This window comes from Schistosoma haematobium, chromosome 3 (assembly GCF_000699445.3).
Source record: "Schistosoma haematobium chromosome 3, whole genome shotgun sequence".
Taxonomy (NCBI): Eukaryota; Metazoa; Platyhelminthes; class Trematoda; order Strigeidida; family Schistosomatidae; genus Schistosoma; species Schistosoma haematobium.
The window spans coordinates 47,394,166-47,419,842 of NC_067198.1; the positions used below are offsets into that span (position 1 = coordinate 47,394,166).

The 25,677-nt window shown below is 36.2% G+C and overlaps 1 protein-coding gene across 2 annotated transcripts in view; it reads right to left on the bottom strand.

The window, feature by feature from the left end:
* Positions 1-25,622, bottom strand: part of EXOC1_1 (Exocyst complex component 1) — a 36,744-nt gene extending 11,122 nt beyond the window's left edge. The window contains exons 1-12 of one of the 2 annotated variants that reach the window (XM_051214015.1): positions 25,226-25,622; positions 25,027-25,193; positions 21,996-22,170; positions 19,844-20,088; positions 18,872-18,997; positions 15,814-16,048; positions 12,475-12,842; positions 9,204-9,303; positions 7,518-7,615; positions 6,933-7,040; positions 3,860-4,252; positions 2,319-2,556 (exon numbers count right to left, since the gene is read on the bottom strand). In XM_051214015.1, coding sequence (XP_051070042.1) covers positions 2,319-2,556; positions 3,860-4,252; positions 6,933-7,040; positions 7,518-7,615; positions 9,204-9,303; positions 12,475-12,842; positions 15,814-16,048; positions 18,872-18,997; positions 19,844-20,088; positions 21,996-22,170; positions 25,027-25,193; positions 25,226-25,352 — 2,380 coding nt within the window. In that variant the 5' untranslated portion in view covers positions 25,353-25,622. Of the gene's footprint in view, positions 1-2,318; positions 4,253-6,932; positions 7,041-7,517; positions 7,616-9,203; positions 9,304-12,474; positions 12,843-15,813; positions 16,049-18,871; positions 20,089-21,995; positions 22,171-25,026 lie in introns of both variants that reach the window. The other variant, XM_051214016.1, reaches the window with a different exon arrangement.
* Between the last annotated feature and the right edge of the window lie 55 nt (positions 25,623-25,677).

The following is a 25,677-nucleotide window of genomic DNA, read 5'->3' on the forward strand; positions in this document are numbered from 1 at the left end:
ATTGCATATAGAGATATAGTACAAGAGGAAAGAATTGGTTCGTAGAAAGAAAGATATGAAGTGATTTTAATCTCATAGTTTAAGGGAAGACAGGGAGTGTATACACCGACGCCATTGTGATCGATTCTGAGCCATGTCACCAAGAGTCTCCAACCATTGGTTACGAAAGTCACGCGGACCCCAACCAAGTAGTCTGCATCTACCAACATGGCTCAGACTAGAAGTTAGTGTCTTCAAGCACTGATGCCACGTTTTGGTTTGGCCGCCCCTAACTTTCTTCCAACCATCCCGAACACCGAATAGCATTGCACGTCGTGGTAATCGGTGTTCAGGCATACGTAACACGTGGCCCAACCATCTCAGTCGATGAAGATTCATAACCTCATCAACTGATTTACCATCATTCCCTAATACCCTGCGTCTAACCTCACTACTACTTACCCGGTGATCCCAGCAGACGCCAGCAATATTTCTAAGGCATCTGTGGTCAAATACTAATAGCTTACGAGTGTCTTCTACTCTTAATGGCCATGTTTCGCAGCCGTAAATTAAAACAGAACGGACTGCCGCGCAGTATACTCGTCCTTTTATTGATAGACGGATATCTCGCCTTCGCCATAGGTGACGTAAGTTGGCAAAAGCCAAACGAGCTTTTCGAATCCGTGCTGAGATTTCGTCCGATACCAACCCATTAGGGCTGATCAGACTTCCAAGATATGTGAAGTTGTCAACGCCTTCGACTACTTCACTCCCTATCCTTAGTTCAGGTGTTAACGCAGACCAGTCCTGAAGCAACAACTTGCATTTAGAGGGAGAGAAGCGCATCCCAAACATCCTGGCATTGTTGCTCAGTGCTAACAAAAGACTCTGCATTTTGTCAGCGTCTTCACCAAACAGGACTATGTCATCTGCGTATTCTAAGTCGATAAGTGGACCTCCTGGATGGAGATCAATACCCGAGAACTCAGTCGACGAGAAAGTTATTTCCATCAGTAGATCTATGATGAAGTTAAACAAAAATGGGGAAAGTGGACATCCTTGACGGACACTACTTGAGGTTGCAAAGGTAGATGACAGTTCGCCATAAGCTCTGACTCGACTAGTAGTGTTCGAGTAAAGAGCCTTTACAAGGTTTATGTACTTCTGGGGTATGCCTTTCAATGACAGACACTGCCACAGAATCTCGCGGTCTACCGAGTCAAATGCTGCTTTTAAGTCGAGAAAGACCACCATTGTCGGACGCCGATAAGCATGCCTGTGTTGTAGAACCTGACGAATGGTGAATATGTGGTCGATGCAGGCACGACCAGGTCTAAAGCCAGCTTGGTTCTCTCGTGTTTTCAGTTCACGAGTCTTAGTTAGGCGTCTGATAATTATCGAGGCTAGTATTTTAGATATTATATTAGTTAAACTAATCCCTCTGTGGTTGTCACAGGATGATTTTGACCCTTTCTTATATATTGGGACGATAAGTGATTGCGACCAGTCAGATGGGATAACGTCTAACACCCAGATCTTAGCTAAAATATTAGTCAACCTAATCGCTAAAATTGGACCACCATCCTTAAAGACTTCTGGAGCCAGTCCATCTGGACCAGCTGCCCTTCCTCGTTTCAGATTAACTATAGCCTTTTGAACTTCTGCTAGAGTCGGGGTACCTACTTCAATGTTCCATTCACACTGTCTGGGAATGATGAGTAGTTGTAGAGTAGCTGAAGGCCAGTTGAACTGTTCTCTGAAATGTTCCGCCCATCGTTCTAAACGTCTGGACTGGGAGCAGATCAAAGTGTCGTCTTTTTCCGAAATAATCTCACTTACACTTGACTTATTAATTCCAGTTTCTTTTATTAGTCCGAAGAGCTGCTTGGTGTTATCTACAGCCGCTGTCTTTTCCATCTCCTCTGTTTTTGTCGCCCACCACTGCTCACGGTCGTTTCTTAGACTTTTTCTTAACCTAGATCTGATTTGTTGTCGCTCTTCATCATGTTCGGAACCTGATGGGACGAGTTTGCGAGAATCCAACCAATAGGTTACACTATTACATGATTTGGTGAGTTTTTAGTGAATTCCAAGCACTTGGATAATAATAATCAGTCAGTATCTTTAACGTTATACCTGGTACCTTCAAATCAAAATAGTGTTATCAGTTAGAACAGATTGCATGTTTTTGTGTCGAGATATGATGTGTAAATAGACCGTTAAACAGGACACATTTAAGAATATCTCTGGGAAACAAGAATCAATGAAATCATATTCCAAGAATGTTCAATGGAGAATTAAAAAAGAAATATCAAAATAAATAATAATGATGAATTTACCTAACTGGACAACTTCACCGGGAGTTTTCACACTTCTTGATGCAACTCGATCAATTTCAGTCATTAAACATCGTACTAATTCTCTATGGGCACGTTCTAGATCAACTAAACGTGAACTCTTAGCAAATACAGTCATTGAACATTCAGCGAATTCAATATAAGTGCGAACCATTGATAATACACCACATCGTACTTTTTTACACGGTTTGCTTGTTTTAAATGAAATAATTAGACGCTCCTGATGAAGAATTTTAAAAAATGCAAATGATATGATAACATATATAAAATGAATAGGTTTACTTACTATTTATACCATACATAAATAATACCTGACAGTTTGAACTAATGTTCAGAGTATGGTTAAAATTCGATGATTGCAAGTCACGTTCTCTAATCACTAAAAAATCGTACCTCATAATAAGCAAAGATGGATAGTGGCTAGCAGTGGAAACCAGGACGCGCGTCTCGTCCTGCTTGGGACTCGTCAGTTGGACGCACCTGCATCTGAGTTGATGTTCACTCTGGGACTCGAACTCAGTACCGTTCGCTTCAAACGCAATTGCGTTATCCACTCAGCTACTGAATCCTGATAGTCACTTGCTTGTGCAATGTGGTGAAGTTTAATTCACTTGATATTGTTTTACTTGAATCTTCCCATTGATGTTTTAGGACTGAAATTGATCAGTCTTTGATTGGCATATATGCATACTGTGCGTATGCCTCGAAATTGCCTTAATTTACAAGCATTATAAGCAAAGATGGATAGTGACTGATTATCACAGTCCTAAATATCAATGCGAAGATTCAAGTAAAATAATATCAAGTGAATCGTAACACATAGTTTAAATATGTATCCACTCAAGGTTTTTTTTACCTGAATGACTGAATCACAGCTCCAATTCTAGAGAACAAAAGGTCCGATCCCTGGTGATGTGAATTTGTACCGGTGGAAAGTCTCATACTAGGATAGAACAACTTTTCAATCGATCCTGATTTTTACTCGTTGTTCAACTTAGATTGGTTTGTAATGTTAGTCATAGAATTCAACTGTCCTCACAAACTTTCTTTATAGTAATAATCATGTGCACACTAGCGATTACTTTGAAAAGGTAATTCCCGCAGTTCTAATAAGAAACTGTGACCAGAGAGATAGGTAGTTTCGATCACAGAGTTAAAGTAAAAACTATGGTTGAAGTGAAGTAGAGATCAAACCTAAAACCTATGGGTCAATATCTGAGTGAGCTCTTATTGACAACTCTATACTTTTAGGTCAAGGTTTAAGATATTTCCCTGAATCTGAAAACAATCAATCGTTATAGATTGATATCAACTTGGAAAAGAACAAATTATGAGAATTAGATAGCTGTTTCGTCTTTAATTTCAAATTTTTCATCAGGGATCACCAACAAGCACGTTCAGAATCGGAAAAATAGGATCTCTATATGACTTTTTCAGTTAATCAATATTGAATCAACAACAACAAAAAAAAACAGGCAACAATATTGTCAGTAAATTTTTTTGTTCAGAGAATTATCACTTACAACAAGACGATTAAAAGCTCGTTTTGTTTCAATAGTAAGTCGTGATAAAAAATTTGCAATATATGTCATTGGAATTTTATCAGAATCTTGTGATTCTAATTGTAGTTGACTAGTATTGCCAATCCCATTACTAGAATTAGAATTATCCAAATTGGTTGTTGTGGTTTGTTGTGAAGGTGATGATAATGATGATGATGATGTTGATGTAATTTCATTTTCTGTGATACGTGAAATTGTAATTAACAATGGCATAATCAATATAGCTTGTAATTGTTCACAATGAGTGATTAAATTTAAAACATCTTGTTCAACACTATCGAATAAATGAACCATACAATCGAATAAAGTAGATAATTCATCACCTTTATAATTTTTATACATAACAGTATTATGCTGGGGAAAAAACATACATAAACAGAGTAAGAGATGGGTACGTTTATGTGAGAATGATAATACTTTTTTTAATGTAAACGACTAAATAAATAATCTATGATTAAGTGGGGATGTGAGAAATGACATAAAATCAGTTGCATGCATTCCTTACTTGGTTGGGGTCCGCGTGACTATCGTAACCAAGGCTTGGAGACTCTAGATGACATGGCTCAGAATCGATCACAATGGCGTAGGTGTATACACTCTTCATCATCCCTTAAACTATGAGATTAAAATCACTTCATATCTTTCTTTCTACGAACTAATTCTTTCTGTACTATATCCTTACATAAAATCTTTCCTTTATATATTACACCATTGAGTTAACTCCTTCTATGAACCCGGTGTTCGTCTTGCTGTGCTAATGAGGTGTAGCAACTTGGACCGATGCATGCATGTACTTGGTCCTACCTTGTAACTGACTAACTGACTGACTGACATGCATTCCATTTCACTATAACTATCCTCGTAAGAATTGCTATCATTGATTTTACGTTTCATATTGTTTTGGTTATATCAAGTAAAATAGTTTAGACCAAATGTCAATGACTTTATTAATAGCTAATATATCTCATTTTGACCACCCATGGCTCTCATTCAAACGACATACATATATATAACAGGAAACATTGCATATCCAGCTGGTTGATGATTTGAAATTATCACTACATATCCCAGACATTTAAATCGATAAAGAATTACAGTTTCATTGAACAATTTTCTATTTTCCGCTTGTGATTTTATGCTTAACCTAAGCTTTGTTTATTCCATCATTTCACAACATAACTATCCAAAAGGAAAAAAGGAGAAAAATTACGTCGGTAAAAAAGAATAACTCAAGACCTTAGTTTAAACACCTTTTTCTCATTGCCATCATACAAAGAAATCTCAGTTTAACATTCATAAAGTCAATGAGAATTATCAATCATTTGGAAAAAGTCTTATTCAATGTATTTATGGTCTGTTAATTATTGTGTCATACGATCAACAATTAGAACAACGGTTATTGACCAGACCAATGACGCATAAACCAATACGAGCAGCCTAGAGTCAAATCCGAGTTCTCATTGGTCTACTGAGATATTGGCTTCTTGCTCAACCCAGACGGTTTAGTCCAGGATATAGGTTTTTGACGGAGTTTTGTTCTCTGAGCTGGATGGTTTGTTTGTAGGACTTTCATTGTTATTCTGGACAACATCATCAGCACAAATTTCAAATTAAAGTGAAGTGTTCGAATCTCTCCACATATTGTTCATAGCTTTGCTTGTAGACCTTGATGTTGATTGGTTATTTTTGAAGTTAAACCAATCCAGAACATCAGTATCAGTCTCCACTATATGGATCCTATATTTCAAACATACTTGGTTTATATACAAACAAACCAGACCTCATAATATCACAAAATAGAAAATAACATCTGTATAAAATCAAGCCAAAAAGTAGCGTTGATTGTGAGAGACTGAAACTAATAAATTGGAAATAACTTTAGAATAGTAAATCGTACAATAAATCAAACGCAAGCTTATAATAAAAGGCATATGAATATACATATAATATAGTTAATTAATAGTTATCCAAAAAGAATATATATGATAACAGTCCATAAGTAATTCTCAACAGTTACCATTCCTCTATTTTTCGTCAGAACATACCACTAAGACGTTAATCACCGTGACAACATCAAAAGAAAACATATCATTACTGCTCTACCACAAGAATATTATTAGCATATAAAGCATTGAATGTATACGTAGAACCAAAGAATTAAAACAAGATAGAGTAGTTCAATGGATCAAAATGTCTCATGCTACCAAGTGAATTCATGCGCGAGTATATAGAATCGTAGATGCTAATCGTCTATGACATAGGTCACTGTTGATACTAATAGTAATCATGATTAATCAAACACAGTATAGCAACACAGAACAGGTTACAAAAACGGAAATATATGTAAGTCTATAGGTGTTTATAACTTAAATTACTCTATAGAAAATAAATTTTCTTTAAAAAATTGCAACCGATGGTTAGAGGCCTTGAATGACATGGCCCTAAATCGTTTGCAATGGCGCAGGTGTATCCACTCTTTGTGTTCACCCTAATTCTAGTCTCCTGATTCCTCCTTGTCTCTTTCTTTTCTCTTTCCAAATTTATTTCACTGTATTATACTCCTTGAATAACATCTTCAAACCTTAATCTTTCCGACTACTGCTTATACTCTTGCCGCCTCTACCACTATGGGATTTGAATTGACAATTGTATATCTGTGCTAATGTGGTGAGGCAACTCGGACTGATGTATGTACGTACGAATTTCTACGTTGTTACTGAATGACTGACTGAAATTTTTAAAAAACCATTACAAAATGATGGAAGGAAGTGTCAGGACATACAATGAAACATATTTCCTTTAAAAAAAGAAATGAAAATCTAGAGAAGTAAACAAGAAGGTTAGGTTAGGAGAAAAAAATCAAACCACTTTTGAATAAGAACGTTGATATGTAAATTTCATTTCCGTTTGAAAATATTGTACCATATTAAGAGATTTATTATTGTAATAAATCACTCTCTAGTTTAACTTGTGGTTTCTCATTAGTTGTAAAGGGAAAACAAAACAAACAAGTAAAACAATTAAACATACTTACTGACTTTTCAATTTGTGATGCATTCAAATGAAAACCGAAGAACTGATTTAAAAATGCTTGTTCTGTACGAATTAGGGTTAGAATTTTATCGAAACAACTATCAAAGATCTATTATTTAAAAAGAAGAAAATAAAGCAGAAAAAACATGATTAACAAAAAACACATGAAATAATAAAGCACTTGAATCGCTAGCACTGGTGACACATGAAGCAAAAGATGAAACAATACAAGAACAGTTAGTATTTGAAGTAGAATAATTAGTAGAAAGTGAAGAAAAGTAATGATCGTGGACTAAATAGTTTCATTTGCTGTTAAACACATGTATGTACTCGTAACTTTCAGTCACCTACTCCATGAAATGACATCAGTTGAAGAACCATCACCAGAAATCAATGAAGATTAATAATGTCTAGTGGCAATATAACTATCCATATATTTCGATGTTATATCTGTTTACTTGACCAATCGAATAAAATTTATTAAATTAAATCTCTCTACTGATAAGAATTAAAGTAGGCATTTGAAATATTAAAAAAAGTGAGTTCAAAAAAAGAAAGTTCATCCAACTTACAAAAAAAAACTTACCGATTCAACTTGAGTTAAAAGATTTGAATCTAAATTATGTAATGACATAACACTTCCAACATCTGATGGTATATTCTCTAAACGTTGAATTTCTTTAGCTAGTACATACAAGAAAAAAAAATATATAAATAGAGGCTACGGAATAAGTGATTCCACCTTGATATGATGATTATCACGATTACGGAAAATATCATTCAACAGTTGAAATGATAACTCATTATAATCCTTAGTAACAATTAAAGAAGCATTGATTAGTATTTGTAACTCTTTTTTTAAATTCCTTATAAGTAGTACATATTAAAGACAGCATCATAAAGATCGTACACATAACCTGAAGGGAAAACGCAACTTTTATAAAATTGATATTTTGATTGAAACCGGTACCACTAGGAGACAAAGTATACTTTCATTAAAATATCTACTGATATTATCAATTATGACATTTATAAATTAAAGTCATGAAATAGTGTACATTCATTATGTAATACTTATTTCGATGGTGAAGTGTTCACTAATATTAAGTATAACGATAATGTAACTTATGAACGATTAATTCCATAGTGTTGGTCAGTCAGTCAGCTACAACGTAGGACCAGGCACATATATGCATCGGTCCAAGTTGCCATACTTCATTAACAAGACAAGATGAACACTGAATTGATAGAAGTAATTAATTCAGTTGTGGTAAAATATAAAAGGAAAATTGCAATAAGGATATAGTACAGGAAGAAAGAATTAGTTCGTAGAAAGAAAGATATGGAGCGATTTTAATCTCTTAGTTTAAGGGAAAACAGAGACTGTATACACCGACGCCATTGTGGTCGATTCCGAGCCATGTCACCTAGAGTCTCCAAGCCTTGGTTACGGTAGTCACGCGGACCCCAACCAAGTAGTCTGCATCTCCCAACATGGCTCAGACTAGAGGTTAGTGACTTCAAGCACTGATGCCACGATTTGGTTTGGCCGCCCCTAACTATATAGTTGGTGCCCTTATAAGAAGTTAGATACAACCAAAAATAATAATAATTCAGTCAGAATAATATGAATTCACTATATTCCATAGTTTCTCCTCAGTTGACTGAAGCCGTAATCGTATAAGAATGGAACACTCAAATATCCCATAATATGGAGTAATAGACATTGATGATGGAGAATTTCAGAATAACAAAGATTTGCAACAATAATTAGACCTATATTTGCAAATAAACAAGTGTGAGATCATTTAAAGTTGAGATTTTAAAAAAAGAATGATGTCCGGAAACATAATAAAATGAATATTGTGGTAAATTATAGAAGTTGTGAAGAGTTTACATCAGTCTCAGATCACTTGAAAATAGATATAGAAGATTTAGAACAATGACGTGACTGAAGGGTTACGTGAAAATTATACAAGATTTGACGAATTAACAAACGTTTAAGGAATAGAGTGAATGACGAGATTACATAATTTTATGTCCAAATGGGCTTCTAACAAATTTTTATCGTTTAAACGAAGCATCTTCTGTCACTTAGCCAAAGGAATTTTAGCCTTACCGACCACCTCGCCAAAAAATAGCCATTAATTTGTCAATGACTTAATGATACTAAGCATATATGAATATATAATACATGACCAAAAAGTTAACGAAAATATTGCGTTTACAAATTCGTTTTGGTTAAGAAAATAAAAAAGCAATTTTAACTTACATTTCCCAGGTCGGACAAGATTAGCAACGGAGTCTTGTGTACACTTTAATACTTCTTGTATTTGTCGTTTAAAAAAATTTTGTGATTTTTCAATATACATCTAGAAACAATTATAGAAATAGATTGTATGATTTTATATGGACTGTAGTAAAAAATATGGGTCAATGACACAACTACTACTCATTTATAAAAAGTAGTATGTTTCATTCTATAAATGTTATAGGATTGTAGATTTTTCAATTACCTGCAAACAACACACTGTTTGCTGACATCACTTCTGTGCAGTTAGTAATATCACATTTCTCTCGAACACTAAGCCTATTGTTTCAAATCTTAACGCTTCTCATAGATCATTACAATATGTAAACTCGATTATCACATCAAGTTGCAAATACTAACTTTAGGCATAAGGAAAAACATCTTTTAACATGGCGACCCCCGAATTCGTCCCAACGTTGGACCCAAATAGATCACATCGCTATCAGCCACCGATGGAGGGGCTCGATAGAAGACTGTCGCTCATTCTGGAGCACATGCCTAGATTCAGATCATGCTCTAGTGCGAGCGCGTATTTGCTTGCGTCTTACTGGACGTAGGAAAGACGCTGCAAGGAAACCTCTTAGAGGCCTACTTAATGATAGTCAAGCTAAGAGTATATTTCAGGAACAACTAGGAAAACAGTTAGGCAGCCATTTATGTGATGCCCACCCCGATGCAGCATGGAATGATATCCGAAAAGCTGTGGAAACAGCAGTGATATCTGCTAGTAAGGTAAACCGTAAGGTTAGGGAGCAACACTGGATCTCAGCAGCATCTATCGCACTGATAGATGCTCGGAAACTCATTCCACCCGGCTCTGAACATAATGAAGAGCGGAGTCAGTTTAAGCGCAAGCTGACAAGAAGTCTACGCAATGATCGCGAACAGTGGTGGGTAGCGAAAGCAAGAGAGATGGAAAAGGCAGCGGCAATAGGTAATAGCAGACAATTGTTCAGACTCGTTAAGGAAACCGGAATTAGGAACCCGACCGTTAGCGAAACAATCTCAGAAAAAGATGGACATATTATTCATTCTCAATCCAGGAGATTGGATCGATGGGCAGAACACTTTAGGGATCAGTTTAACTGGCCTCCAGCCACACTTCGGTTTCCCATGATCTCTAGTCAACCTGAATGGTAAGTTAATGTAGGTCCTCCGAATCTTTATGAAGTTGAAAAAGCCATAGGAAATCTGAAACGAGGAAGAGCAGCAGGCCCTGACAGGTTTACTCCTGAGATTTTTAAGGATGGTGGTCCAGTATTAGCAATGAGATTAACCGAGGTCTTAGGTAGAATTTGGGAACTGGACGTAATCCCATCTGACTGGTCTCAATCACTGATTGTGCCAGTCTATAAGAAAGGACAAAAGTCCTCTTGTGACAATCACAGAGGAATCAGTTTGACTAATATAGTGTCTAAAATATTAGCTTCAATAATACTTCGACGCCTAATCAAAGCTCGTGAAGAGCAGATTAGAGAAAACCAGGCCGGTTTTCGACCTGGACGTGGTTGTATCGATCAGATATTCACACTACGTCAGGTTCTAGAACACAGACACACATTCAGACGCCCCACAATGGTAGTATTTCTCGACCTTAAGGCGGCATTCGACTCTGTTGATCGTGAGGTTCTGTGGCAGTGTTTGTCACTGAAAGGAGTACCAAAGAAGTACATTAACCTTATAAAGGCTCTCTACTCGAACACAACTGGTAGAGTGAGAGCTTATAGCGAACTGTCATCAGAATTGATTACCTCAAGTGGTGTTCGTCAGGGCTGTCCACTCTCCCCATTCTTGTTCAACTTTGTGGTCGACGTACTTTTAGAGATAACACTCTCCTCATCTAAATTTCCAGGGGTTGAACTTGTACCGGGAGGTTCACTTGTTGACTTAGAATATGCAGATGACATAGTTTTATTTGGTGAAGACGCTGACAAAATGCAGTCTTCTGACCACTCTAAGCAACAATGCAAGCATGTTCGGGATGTGATTCTCTCCCTCGAAATGTAAAGTGTTGCTTCAGGATTGAGTTACATCGACACCCGAACTAATGATAGGGAGTGAAGTAATTGAGCGTGACGATCGCTTCACTTATCTTGGAAGTCTCATCAGCCCTTGTGGTCTGGTGTGTGACGAAATCTCAGCACGGATACAGAAGGCTCGACTAGCTTTTGCCAACTTGCGTCATTCATGGCGTAGGCGAGATATCCGTCTATCAACCAAAGGACGTGTTTACTGCGTAGCAGTTCGTTCCGTCCTACTTTATGACAGTGAAACATGGCCGGTAAGAGTAGAGGATATTCGTAGGTTACTAGTATTTGATCATAGGTGTCTTCGTAACATTGCTCGTATATCCTGGGACCATCGAGTAAGTAACACAGTTGTTAGGAAACGGGTACTAGGTAAGGATGGCAAATCAATTGATGAAGTAGTGAAACTTCATCAGTTGAGATGGCTTGGACACGTGTTACGTATGCCCAACGACCGACTGCCTCGACGTGCTATGTTCAGTGGTATAGGAGTAGGCTGGAAGAAAGCTAGGGGCGGCCAAACCAAAACATGGCACAAGTCCATGAAGTCACTGACAAGTGAACTGAGTCATGTTGGTAGGTGTAGACTACCTGGTTGGGGACCGCGAGATGATAGCAACTGATGGTTAGAGACCCTGAATGACATGGCTCAAAATCGTTTGCAATGGCGCAGGTGCATCCACTCTCTGTGTTCTCCCAAATTCTAATCTTCTGAATCCTTCATGTCCGTTTTTTCCTCTTTCCAAATTTATTTCACTGGATTATACTCTTTAAATAACATCTCCAAACCCTAATCTTCCCGATTACTGCTTATACTCTTATTACCTCTACCACTACGGGATTTGAATCGACAACTGGATCTCTGTGCTAATGTGGTGTGGCAACTCGAACTGATGTACGTACGTACGAAGTTCTACGTTGTTACTGACTGACATCAAGATAGCAAGCTATGGACTACGTCAACTAGAAGAAAAGATTACTCTTCTTGAGTAAACCACAGTTAATAACATGATACGTTGCAGTGTAGCTGTAAAGATGTATCGGTATCTTATAATACAATTGACATAGAATATTAAAATGTCATGTGTAATAATCTGCATAGCTGAGCAATAGACAACCAGGCAATCAAAAAGGATGTTTTAGCAATAATGAAATTAGTGTAAATTACAAATTCTTCTTGTAAAAGAAAACAAACACATTATTACCCTTTTAATTCCAATATATAAATCTTTTCTATTAGCTTGTAACCAGTTACCAACTAGTGGAGTTAGTTGAAGCAAGTCAGTTCTTTGAACAGCATATAAATCAGATGCAACACGAAAAGAACTTGTAATCATCATTGATGTTTTCCTATTTCCTCCGCCACCACCGCCAATACCAGATTGATTATTTGATATTGTTGACATTGTATCTGATGAAGGCATACTAATCCCTGTGTTAACAACAAATCCTAATTGACTGGCGTAACGTAACATTGCATCATTTACAAAACCTGATAATTTTGTGGCAAATGAATCACGTAAATTTCTCAATTCTTGCATACGTTCATCTACAGCTTGAAGATGTTCTTCACCTGAACGTTAATAATCAAGATGGAAATGTTACATGACTCTAGATACATAAACCATAATAGTGAATGCAATGAGTGAATATAAACTAAGTAACTATGATCGAAAACTCTTGATTTCGATACCTAACTAATGTAACGGCACAAAAAGGTTTAAAACTTATTCTACGTAACAATCGATGGTTAGAAATAATGTTGAAGATTCTCATTGTGAAAATAGAACAAAACATATAAGCGAACAATATTGTCATTAGGCTTAACCCGAATATAAATAAATATTTATATGAAAATATCAAACAAACCAAGGGAATTTATGAGTCAATAGATTACACAACAACACTTAGAAGATATGCATGTAATCTGAAATGGGCTAGACAAAGACGATATACAGCTCTATTTTGGCACATCTGGTTAACAGAAGTCATACGATTGATTTATCACATACTTCTGTCATTACCCAATTGGTTTCGACTCTATCTCTTATATACACCAGAAGACAGTGTTTTGAACTTCGTGATAACCTTATCCCTTCCTTGGTTGTATATGACTTAATAAAATATTTTAATTTTTTCCATACCATGCATTTGTTTGTCATTTTTTTTATCTCTTCTCGTCTATATACTCACACATCTAATGAATCACACGTTGAATGTCACTTACTTACTTACGCCTGTCACTCCAAATAGAGCACAGGCCGCCGACCAGCATTCTCTAACCCACTCTGTCCTAGGCCTTACTTTCCACATCTAAAGCTTCTCCGTCAAGTGTGATTCGACTGGTGCATGCTGTGTTGTATCGAAGAATCTTGTTTTTACCTTTGTGTATGTTGAGACCTACTGCTGCTGAGGCGGCTGCTACACTGGTCGTCTTCTCCTGCATTTGTTGTTGCGTGTGCGATAGAAGAGCCAGATCATCTGCGAAGTCTAAATCGTCCAGCTGCATCCTAGCTGTCCACGCACTGAATGTTACATAATTCAAATGTTGTGTAATTATTATTTTAAAGTCTATTTATCTATGTTTGACCTACTTCCTATGTCACACTAATGAAGAGAACTTTTGTTATTATTATCACTACCATAGATACCATTGCCTTTTTCCTATAATTTTTTTTACTTTTCACGTATTATATGTAGTTATGCAATTGTGACTATGGTCTCATAAATCCCCTTGATTAGTTTAATATTTTAATGTAAATATTCATTTATATTCGGATAAATTATTTATTTATTTGAACAAGAGAAGGCAGTGAGTAGGACTTCCCTGGCAGAGGCTGTATAAGCGTGGCCGTGTGAGAGCATTTCGGGAGGGAGGGAGGGCCCACCCCACTCTCGGCCATACCAGGGCATTTGGGGGCAAATATTCGGATAAAGCCTGATGATGATGTAATTAAAAACAATATTGTTCGTTTAAATACGTTGTACAAACACTGATTACGACAATCATGGAGATTTTAATAAAAGTAGTTGACATATCCTAACATGACTTAATTCAACAAGTCTGCTTCTAGCTTTCTGTTATATTGGATGAAAATTTACTCATATTAAAAACTGATTAAATTTGGAAATTCCACAGATTGAAATCATGAGTCAATTGAAGCTAGACCAGTGGAGTTCAACTAGGTCTGTTGTGAGATATCAGCTCACTGAAGACAATGGTATACGGTAGCGCAACTTCGTGAATTGGTTAAAGCTAGACATTAACACCATTGGATGCCGGCTCAGTGGTCTAGTTGGTTAAGCGCTTGGCGCGAGACTGATAGATTCTGGGTCCGAATCTCGCGGTGTGCGGGATCGTGGATGTGCACTGCTGAGGAGTCCCGTACAAGGACGAAATGGCCGTCCAGTGCTTCCAGGTTCTCAATGGTGGTCTAGCTTCAATTGACTCATGATTTCAATCTGTGAAATTTCTAAAATCTCCACAAACCCCTTCTGATAAATTTGGAAATTTAAACGGCTTATTAATGAGAATTTGAACTCTATTAAGCTAATCCTGTAGAATAATACAATCGGATGTATACCCTTATGAGTAATTTTCCAAGCTAATACGAAACAACTGTCAAGTGTCGTCATCAGTTGATTGATTTAACTATTCTAGAGATAAAATAAGTTTGTGGTGAGATAACCATTACCATGTACCATATAAGTAAGTTGTTGATAAGTTACACTAATAAAGAAGATATATGACAATCATAAACATAATACAAATTCTGTTTATTTTTTACATTATCACATGATCAATAATCTAATGTTTATTTCTCTGTATCATAAAATGGATCATCTCAATGATGAAAGTTGTGCATACGGAAAAAGAGATATGCATTGTATTGGTAATCGATAATGTGAGTACTTTCTGAGTGCTTAGGTCATATAGATTTATTATGTAGAACTAATAGATATTTTATACAACTTACATTTATTTACGTAGCTTTAAATCAAATGATTCAAGTATGTAAGGGCTAGTGATATCATTAACAGGATGACTGAAATTCTAGAAGTGGATTGATTCTATAGACTTGAGTAACCGATGGTGTGAATTTTTAAGTTGGTAACTATTACACTTAAATTATACAATTTCTAATCGGTTATTGCTTGATGAAGCTTCAATGCAAGTACAAATAGAGTAAGCTGACAGAAGCAGACTAGGTGGATCCATGAAAAAATCAAGTGGATCACATACTTAACCTTCACAAAACGAATGAAGTGATCAACTCAATATATTGCATTCAGACAGAGAGAAATGCAATTCAAAAAAAACTCTTCCGTTCCCACTCAGTGTTTAACAGACTCCGGATTCTCTTTTTATTGAAACTGGGTAATAATATTTGCAGACAATAAGTCAATTAATAAATTCTTCAACTATGAGATTAGTTTGTGAAGCATTTCGAAGTTTCTGACCGAATAACTACGCGTCGTTACTATTCCGTTTGGTCATACAGACAAAATGAAAAAACAATCGATAGGAACGTTATTACACAAACCTTCTTTAAATTCTGAATTCAGCAAACGATCCAAATATCCAGCAGCTTCGATACAACGTGCAATACCATCAGATGTACTTAAATCACCTTTCATTAATACATGGAAGTATTTTGGATCAACATCTAACCGATCAACTAGTTGTTCAAGTACATTTAATAAATTTGCGCGATTATCTACTGTAGTTTGGATTAATTGATCATGATCACGTAGGGTAGACATTGCATCTTCAACTTCCTATATGTGAATGGAATATCATTGATTGAAGAAAAATATTATTCACCAAAATGGGTATGATAATAATGATAACTATCATAATTATCACCATTGTTAATATCGTCATAACAGTACATAAATACTTACTCCCGTCACCACTTGTGGAGCATAGGTCGCCGAACAGCAATATTCAACCTACAATAAACTCAGCTTTCCTTTCCAGTTTTTTACAAATGCTGTTTATTCTTTTGATGTCTGCCCCCATTTTTCAGTGCAATGTGTTCTTTGGTCGGTCTTTCTTCGTTCTGCATTCACAATTTTAGGTTGAGGATTGACTCGATGCAGTTTGGTGATTGCCGAAGGATGTCCTATTTACCTCCAGCGTCCTTTCTTAGTTTCCTCAACAACTGGAAGCTGCTTTGTTCTCTCACGCAGTAAGTTTTTACTGATGTCCGGTCAAAAACCGATTTGTAATATCTTCAGGTATCTGCTCGGTATAGCATATCTATCTTGATGTTTGTATTGAAGATTCTCACTTTGATGTTGATTGACATTTGTTACAAGTCCCATATGTTCTTCAATTGTAAAAATGCTGTTCTTGTTTTGCCAATATGTGTCTTCACATATGCATCAGATCCTTATTAGTTAGTAATGGTGGTACTTAAAACTATCCATCTCTTCCAGAGCTTCTCTATCGTACACTGGGGTGTACGTGTATCCAGTTGATAAGCCCCAAATGGACATATCTTGGATTCTACTAGACACCATCCAAATCTTGTAAAAACGTTACACTAGGTTTTCTGACGAACATCCCCAGGCAGATGAACAACACAGAGTATTATGAGTTCATGTCATTTGAATAAGTGACCAAATTAGAATTCGATCGACAAAACTGGTTACTACTAAATAATCAAAGAGTAAATCTGTAAACCTCCCAGTCACGACCAGAATATTGTATTGGTAACAACTATGAAGTCACTTTGGAGGGTAAGTGGTTCTTAGCACAAAATACAAAGTACCAGTTATCTTGAGATTAGAAAGATACACAAATGTTGACTGGAACAAAAGGTAAGAGTTCAAGCCAATCTGTTGATTGCTATCAATCACCCAACATTAACTTTGACGCGAAAAAGTGAAATACACGTAGAATATTGTTAAACATAAGCTTTTTTACAGGGTTTAGCAGTCAATATGTTTTTTCTACCACACATATTAGACTGGAATCAGATCCGCTGTTTATTTGTCGAAACGGAAATTTGATGAAACACAAGTTTAACAACACTACAGAAAAAGTGAATATATCTAGAGTAAAGTGATTTCAATTATCTTGGAACTCCTTTAATTAATTTCATCCCATTGTGCTTATGTAGTACTCTGGATCCCTTATGACTAACTGACCGTCTACTGAAGTATAGTGACCACATATACTAAACAACAAAGTTACATATGAGTGAGTTGCATGATCATAAAGAGCCTATTATGGAAGTCAGACTGTTGCGACACTCTAAAATTGACTAAAATTTACCGCGCTGAAATACTTTAGGAACCAATTGGTGTAAATTATAGATAACAGTGCTCGACATGATAGGCGCTGAGATATTATGTGGTGTAAGGAATGTTCAAGTTACTAGACCCTATTCTAAGACTCGAAAAACATACAAAATCGCTATGAAACAGCTACAAAATGTAACTTTTGTACGTATAGTAACAATAGTAACCTGCTTTTATGAATAGAATTACGTATAATGAATTTGAAAAGTGTATACAGAAAGATATGGGGAAACAATATAGAGTGATATTATTACCGAATATGCATATTAATGGGAAGTGAGAGGTAAGAGATAAATTTATCTTTTCGTTATATAAACATTTTTTTAGAAAAGTGTTGGTCTGGTACTCCAATCCACTTGAATTCAACTACTTTGCACAAATATAGTGAAAAAGTTGTTAAAGTAGACTTTCACAATGGACTAATGATTTTATAGATGGATAAATGAATCTACCTTAATTATTCAAAAAAATTATTATACTTTTTACTGCAGAATTTTTTGTTGAAATTAGTTCAGTTTGTAAGTAGTATTGGTCATGTATTGACCTAATAAAAAATCTCAAATTAGGACGAAACAGATGTTTAGAGCTCCCTAGTTCTCAGTAGTACCCTCAACGGATATTAAATTGTGATGAGTACCACTTACAAATTATCCCATTTTCAGGTTACGCAAATGATTGATTTAACACAAGCGTAAAACACACCTATTTAACTATGTCGCTATCAGTCATTCAACAACAACGTAGAACTTCGTACGTACATACATCAGTCCGAGTTGCCACACCACATTAGCACAAAGATACAATTGTCGATTCAAATTCCATAGTGGTAGAGGTAGTAAAAGTATAAGCAGTAATCAGAAAGATTAGGGTTTGAAGGTGTTATTCAAGGAGTATAATACAGTGAAATAAATTTGGAAAGAGAAAAAATATCGGGACATGAAGAATTCAGAAGATTAGGATTTGGGTGAACACAAAGAGTGGATACACCTGCGTCATTGCAAACGATTTAGGGCCATGCCATTCAAGGTCTCTAACCATAGGTTGCTATTGTTTCATGATTCCAACCAGGTAGTCTACACCTACCGGACTAAGTCGATATACTAATGTGTTGTAACGGCTTAAGACAATGTACATTAGTAACAGGCTTGTTATATTGATTATGAATGATTGATCTCATCAAAAGTTCTTACAGGATAAAATTGATCATATCAATACATAAAAAAAAAACACTTAAAAATATACAGAGAAAAGAAAACAATTTTAATTTATCATTTAGAAATATTAATAACAAACCTCTAAAAAACTATAATAAATATTTAATTGTTTCTCTAATAATTCAGCTCGTTCAATAGCACTGTCCAATGTTGTCATAAGACTTAATACTTGAGATTCAGACGACATAATTGAATGAACATTTGTCTATTGGAAAAGAAAACATATGAACAACATATACAGTGTATGAACAAATGAACAGTTCAGTCATAAATAGTAACAACTAGACAATTAAATCCTTATTATTACCAATAATAATAATAATACCAGCAGAGGTAGATGATGGCTAGCAGTGGAAACCAAGACACTCGTTTTGTCCTATTTGGAACTTGTCAGTTCGATATACTTACATCCAAGAGTTGATGTCTACTCAACAGCTCGAACCCAGTAACATCTGCACCCAACACCATCACGATGTCCACTTATCTACTAAGTCCACATATCTACGACCTTGTCTAATAGGGTGAATTTTTATGGGATGTAGATACATCCAGATGATGAGTCTTAAATGAAGCGGAAGGCATATTCTCGATTCCATTATGAACCACCATCCAACTCTGCCCAAAAACACTTGCGATTCGATCGCAATATCGAAGCAATTTGCATAGGATGCACATAAGCTAAAAGAGACTGAATTGTTACAGTCCTAAATACAAGTGGGAAGATTAAAACAATCAATACCAATGAGTTATTATTATTGTTTATTATTGGTAAAAATCAGAAATGAACCTATCTGGCTTTTACTATGCGTAAATTGATCTCATCAATCAACTTAAAAACTAACGACTTTACATAAAACCAGACCAAATACCATCTATATAAATTTTGTGAGAAGCACTATAAATACACACTACTGAGATAGCCAAAAAACAATCCTCAATTGACGTTAGATTGTATCGCGAACTTGATTAAATTCATAACAATATACTACTAAATAAATTATTCTTAGAAATAAAAAGGGAAAATCCAAAGACCAAACGTAAATCATCTTACACCTTCAATGTGAGCCAACTGTTCTTGTAAACGTTCTGTTAGTTGAGCAGCATTTAAGAGTGTTGATTCTTCATCAAGTTCATCTAGAAATTGTCGTATATCATCTTCTTCACGTTTTGTCAATGAACGGTATGAATCAGTGACCGGTGCATTGACATCCGACTTATCTTTATCAACTGATTTTTCATCACCGTCAACATTATCCTCATCGCCACCGGTACCAACCGTTGACATATATTCAGGATCTAACCAAAATATTTTAGCCAGAGAGAAAGGACAAGAATAATTCGTTAGTGTTAATTCTAAAACAATTTCTTAGTTTACATTATGGGTAAGCATTGAAAATTAGGAAATATTGAGCAGCCATTTCATTCTAGTATGAGTCGTCCACGACCATAACAGAGATAAGCACTGTTGAAATGTACCATAAAGGGGAGTAAACAGTTATCCAATCCTTTTTGGTTATCTAATTAGGGGTTAACACGTGATACAAATTCAACAATCTCCTACACTAATGATAAGTATCTAAATCTAAAATTTCTTTATTATAAGATAGTAGATAATTTGTAAGCGAGATGGTATGTCTTAAGCAAAAATGGATCGTGGTTAGCAGTAGAATCAAGGACGCACGTTTTGCCCAGTCTGCGACTCATCAAAAGGGATCGACAGCATCTTAGGTTTGATGTTCACTTCAGGACTCGAACCCAGCACCGGTAGTATGTTACTCCAGTAACTTAGGATCTTATCAATTGCCGAGATTAAACTATAAAATTCTGTAAATTTCACGTATCATTCTAAAGCCTAGCTCTAATACATAAGAAAACAACGGAAATACACATCCTTCTCATCAAAATAATTCCATCTAACTACGAGCCGAATTAGTCGTGAAAAAGTTTTGTCGACTGCACCTCATTATATATGTATTATTAACAAACACAGATGGGCGGTTGCTAGAAATGAAGAAAGGACTGAAAATGAAAAACTAAGGAGAGCCGATTTCCGGAAAATCTGTTAGAACAATTTCTATGTGTAGCTATTAAAAATACGATTCATAATATTTTGACACTAGCTAAACTGAAAGCTTTCATGTGACCCATTAACTGCTGTGATATCTCTTGCTGTCCTAAATTACAATCGATTAAATGAAAACCTATCATTCGGCTTTACATCATAAATCCCTTGGTGATGTACATAATGAGAATTATTATCAGTGGTATTTTGTGGTCTTGAATTTTACCTTTAAAATTGTCAGCCTGAGACTAAATTAAAAAACCAGACCAAAAACCTGGTAGCTTTTCTGGTGTTTTGACAGGTGGTTTGTCTACAAATTGTGAAGCCGAAGGGTGCACGACGTTGACGTTGAGTAGGACGGCCGGTATAGGTAACAAATTGGTTTACTATAATACAAAGATTCATCGAGTGGAACGTTTAAGAGAACTTTGATAACCTATAAGGTTCAATCCTAGTTGATATATTTAAGGTAACCTTAATTTATGAAAGTGAAATGTTACATTTTCATATCTGTTTTAATAACACAGTTGCACTCACTTTGTCTAACCTGACATGACAATTTTAGAATGTCGAAGTAACTAATCGATAGACTGAGCATTCCATACAAAATCCTCAACCCAAATCAGGCAATAAACTTTGATAATCTTATCAAACAGTTGTTCTCTTATTCACAACGGTAAAACTTAGTTATTTCAATCAGTTCATAAGGTGTTAAAAGTGATAATATCAATAGATAGATAGATAAAAAGTGAATTATAACATTAATTGAATTCTTAAGTCCGGTGACAAAAAATATGACTTTAATAGAATACCATATAACAACCGAAAAACTACTGGACCAGAGAAGTCAGTGATATCATTAACCTCATATTTCATCCACTTTTAGACAATACATATGCGTTTTTTCAGTGTAACACATTAACAACTACAGATTCACGTACTCAGCCTTCAGACATTTTTGTATGTGGCGGCTAGTGTGATATTACAGTCCTCCCCTAACCAAGGTATAAAAAAAACGATTGCAGAACTTGTACCCCAAACATTGATATAATTCAAGTGCATAATAAAATATACAACCCATTCTAAAATTATGAGACAAATTAACGAAAAGAAATCATAAACGTTAACTCATTCTGCTTACTAAGCAAAGCATCCAATGTTTCATGTTGACTAAGTGGAGAAATATTTATATCTTGTGGGAAATTGACTAATTCTATATCTTTGATCACATGTGGTAGAAGTGTTGCAAGCGTACGACAAAATGAACTGACAAAATGTCTTTTTTCTTCTAATTTCAAAGCATTAAATACCCATATCTGAATCAATGGAAATATAGGGAAAATAAGGGAAAATGAATGGAGTCTAGAACAAATGAACATGATAATTTATGTCCACAAAATAATACGAAGGTAAAAATTGTTACTTGAAAATATAACTTAATGCACAAACGTATTAATAACCCAGACATGACTCAGCTTCTAGATAGCAGGTATTTCAACTAGACTGAATAGATTATTCTAATTGTATGACAAAATCCAGTGCATAATTTGCAGTATGTAAAATAAAAAAAGTGTTACTGATACCAATATAAAATTACTGATATGGTCAAACGCACAAAAACCATTACACAATATGGCATTCAATAGTGCTTGAATAATTCCGTGTACTGATGAAAGAAAAAATCATACGTAAATGAAACTTGAACATGTATAAGGGTCTTACTAATAGTGTAATCTCACAAGGAGTACCATTTCATTGCTAAAATTACGCATAAAACCCGGGTTGGTTGCAAATATGAATGGGGAGAGACGCATCCCAAACATCCTGGCATTGTTGCTCAGTGCTGCCAAAAGACTCGGCATTTTACCAGCGCCTTCACCAAACAGGACTATGTCATCTGGGTACTCTGAGTCGATAAGTGGAACTCCTGGGAGGAGATAAATGGCTGAAAATTCAGTCGATGAGGACGTTATTGCCAGTAGTGAGTTTGTGATGAGGTTGAACAAAAATAGAGATAGTGGACAGCCTTGTCGGACAACACTTGAGGTTAAAAAATCAGATGACAGTTCGCCATAGGCTCTAACTCGACTGATAGTGTTCAAGGAGAGGGCCCTCATAAGGTTTATGTACTTCTGAGGTACACATCCCAATGACAGACACTACCACAGAACCTCCCGGTCGAGTCAAATGCTGTTTGTAGGTCAAGAAAAACTATCATTATCGGATGCCGATAAGCAGGCCTGTGTTCGAAAACCTGACGAATGGTGAATGGGGTCGATGCAGGCACGACCAGGTCTAAAGCCAGCGTGATTTTCTCGTGTTTGCAGTTCAAGAGTCTTGGTTAGGAGTCCGATAATTATTGAGGCCAGTATTTTAGATGCTATATAAGTCAAACTAATCCCTCTATGGTTTCCACAGGATGATTTTGACCCCTTCTTATATATTGGGACAATAAGTGATTGTGACCAGTCAGATGGGATTACGTCCAACTCCCAGATTTTAATCAGCCTAATTGCCAAAACTAGACCACCACACTTTAAGGCCTCTGAAGCCAATCCATCTTCCCTTCATCGTTTCAGATTAGCTATAGCTTTTTGAACTTCAGATAGAGTCGGGGGACCTACTTCAATGTTCCATTCACACTGTCTGGGAATGATGGGTAGTTGTAAGGTAGCTGAGGGCCAGCTGGACTGCTACTTAAAGTTTCGCCCATTGTTCTAAACGTCTGGGCTGATGTTTATTCATCTGAATACATATATTGGTACAAGGGGGGCACCAGATATATATGCGCTGAGCAGATAAGTGTCGTCCTATTCCGAGATCGCCTCACACTTCTTAATTCCAGTTTCTTTTATTAGTCCGAAGAGCTGTTTGGTGTTATCTACAGCCGCTGTCTTTTCCATCTCCTCTGCTTTTGTCGCCCACCACTGCTCACGGTCGTTTCTTAGACTTTTGGTTAACCTAGATCTGATTTGCTTTCGCTCTTCATTGTATTCAGAGTATCATGGGAAAAGTTTACGAGAATCCATCAGTGCAATGGACTAAGTAGAAATCTATCGGCTTTTGGTGACCCTTTGGTTTAAATCACTAATAGATGTCACTGTTGTTTCCACAGGTGTGAATACCGGAATATGTGTAAAAAGATCATAGCTGGATGCTGCACCACCTTAGAAAGATAGTTAGCATGCGACAGCCGAACTTGACCAATGTCACGCGAAAAATACGGAAAGAGATCTGGTTAAAGTAGAGATGTTCATCCGAGTTCAACTCCATTAGTATCTCAACCGCACCACGGATATCAACCATAAGACCAGTACATGTTACTGAAGAAGCTATCCTAATCGCTCAAAAATCTCAGATCTGGTCACTGATTTCTGATAGGTTACATCCACGGTTGCTATCATCCCTCGGATACGCTATTTCAACACAACCCACGATGTTGTTCAACATGTCCGTTTCCCAAACTCAACTCAACAGGGATTGAAAGAACTTCAGTTATAACTATATTTAGGTATAGAAACAAATCGTGCCTACCAAAATTTGAGTCTAACTACGATAGTAGTTAAGTCACTTGAAAAATGATTTGGGCTGTTGCTTACTAAGTCACGTAGAAACATATAATCTGTTAACTCCCGGGGGACACGGGTTTTGAATTAAGCAGTCATGCTTACCTAGCTTAATTATTGCAAGAGAGGATCGGACAGCAGCCCAAGATAAGGGTTTCTCCGTCGGCGTGATACTCATCGATTTTAGTAAGACATCTAACGTTATTAAGGCTTAAATAGAAACTCTTTAGCTTTGGGATTACAGGTGCCACAAAAGTGTGCTTAAGAAACTCCTTCTGTGACCGAAGACAGGTGAGGGTATGTTGGACACTATATCAATGGGAACTAGTCAAGAGTGATGTATCCTAAGGTATCATCTCAGGCTTCTATTTCTTTATACCTCTAAATCAATGAATTACCGAGATTGTTTAGGTACTCTACACTGTTGTTTGCAGATGGCGTTGGAAACTGTAGAAGCTGGATCTTCACGAGAGAACAAGCTGAAGAAATTAGCACAAGCCCACTGTATACATAGTGAGTTTCTACTGATGACCAGGATAAAATACCATGTCAAAAGAAACGTCACGGTTATTTCCAGAATGAAAAAGTAACGTTACGAAGACTAACCTTATTTTCTGTAATGATTTGTAATTCATAGCTAGGTTGAGTTTTTGTATCTCTGCAGTCAATTTTTTTCAGATTCTTCGCGTTGCATACTTGCACTTTCTTAATTTCATTTTTATCCGTAATCTTGACCAGATAGACCTGAATGCTCGTAGGCTTCGTTAGTGAAACTAAGATATTGTTAATGATCTGCACTAATTACTTGTAAAAACTAAATGTTTCCGTTTGTGCTTGCTTTGGTGTCCAGATATAACACCAATCGACAAACCGACACGTTCATTTATAGGGTAAAATAATCGTGAGAGTTGATTAGAGTGATTTTCGGACATTGTAGCCGATAAATTCGTGCCGAACAAACTAAGATCTCAGACGTAGCGGATCGCGTCCAGTCGGAAAGAAGTCGAATGCACGACCCAGCAAGTGCACACCATGCGCTTACACTTATTAACAAATGCAATCAAGCGAAACCAGAACTCAGTTCAACGCACTACACTATCAACCAGTTTGGCGCTACGAAATATAAAACAAATTTCCGCAAATTTGTCAATAAATTCAAACAAATATTCATTGTTTGATACAATAAATATGCCGTTTTGAATATACTAGATGTCCAAAATTGATTTATTAACAGTCAAAATCTATAACTTTGTTCAA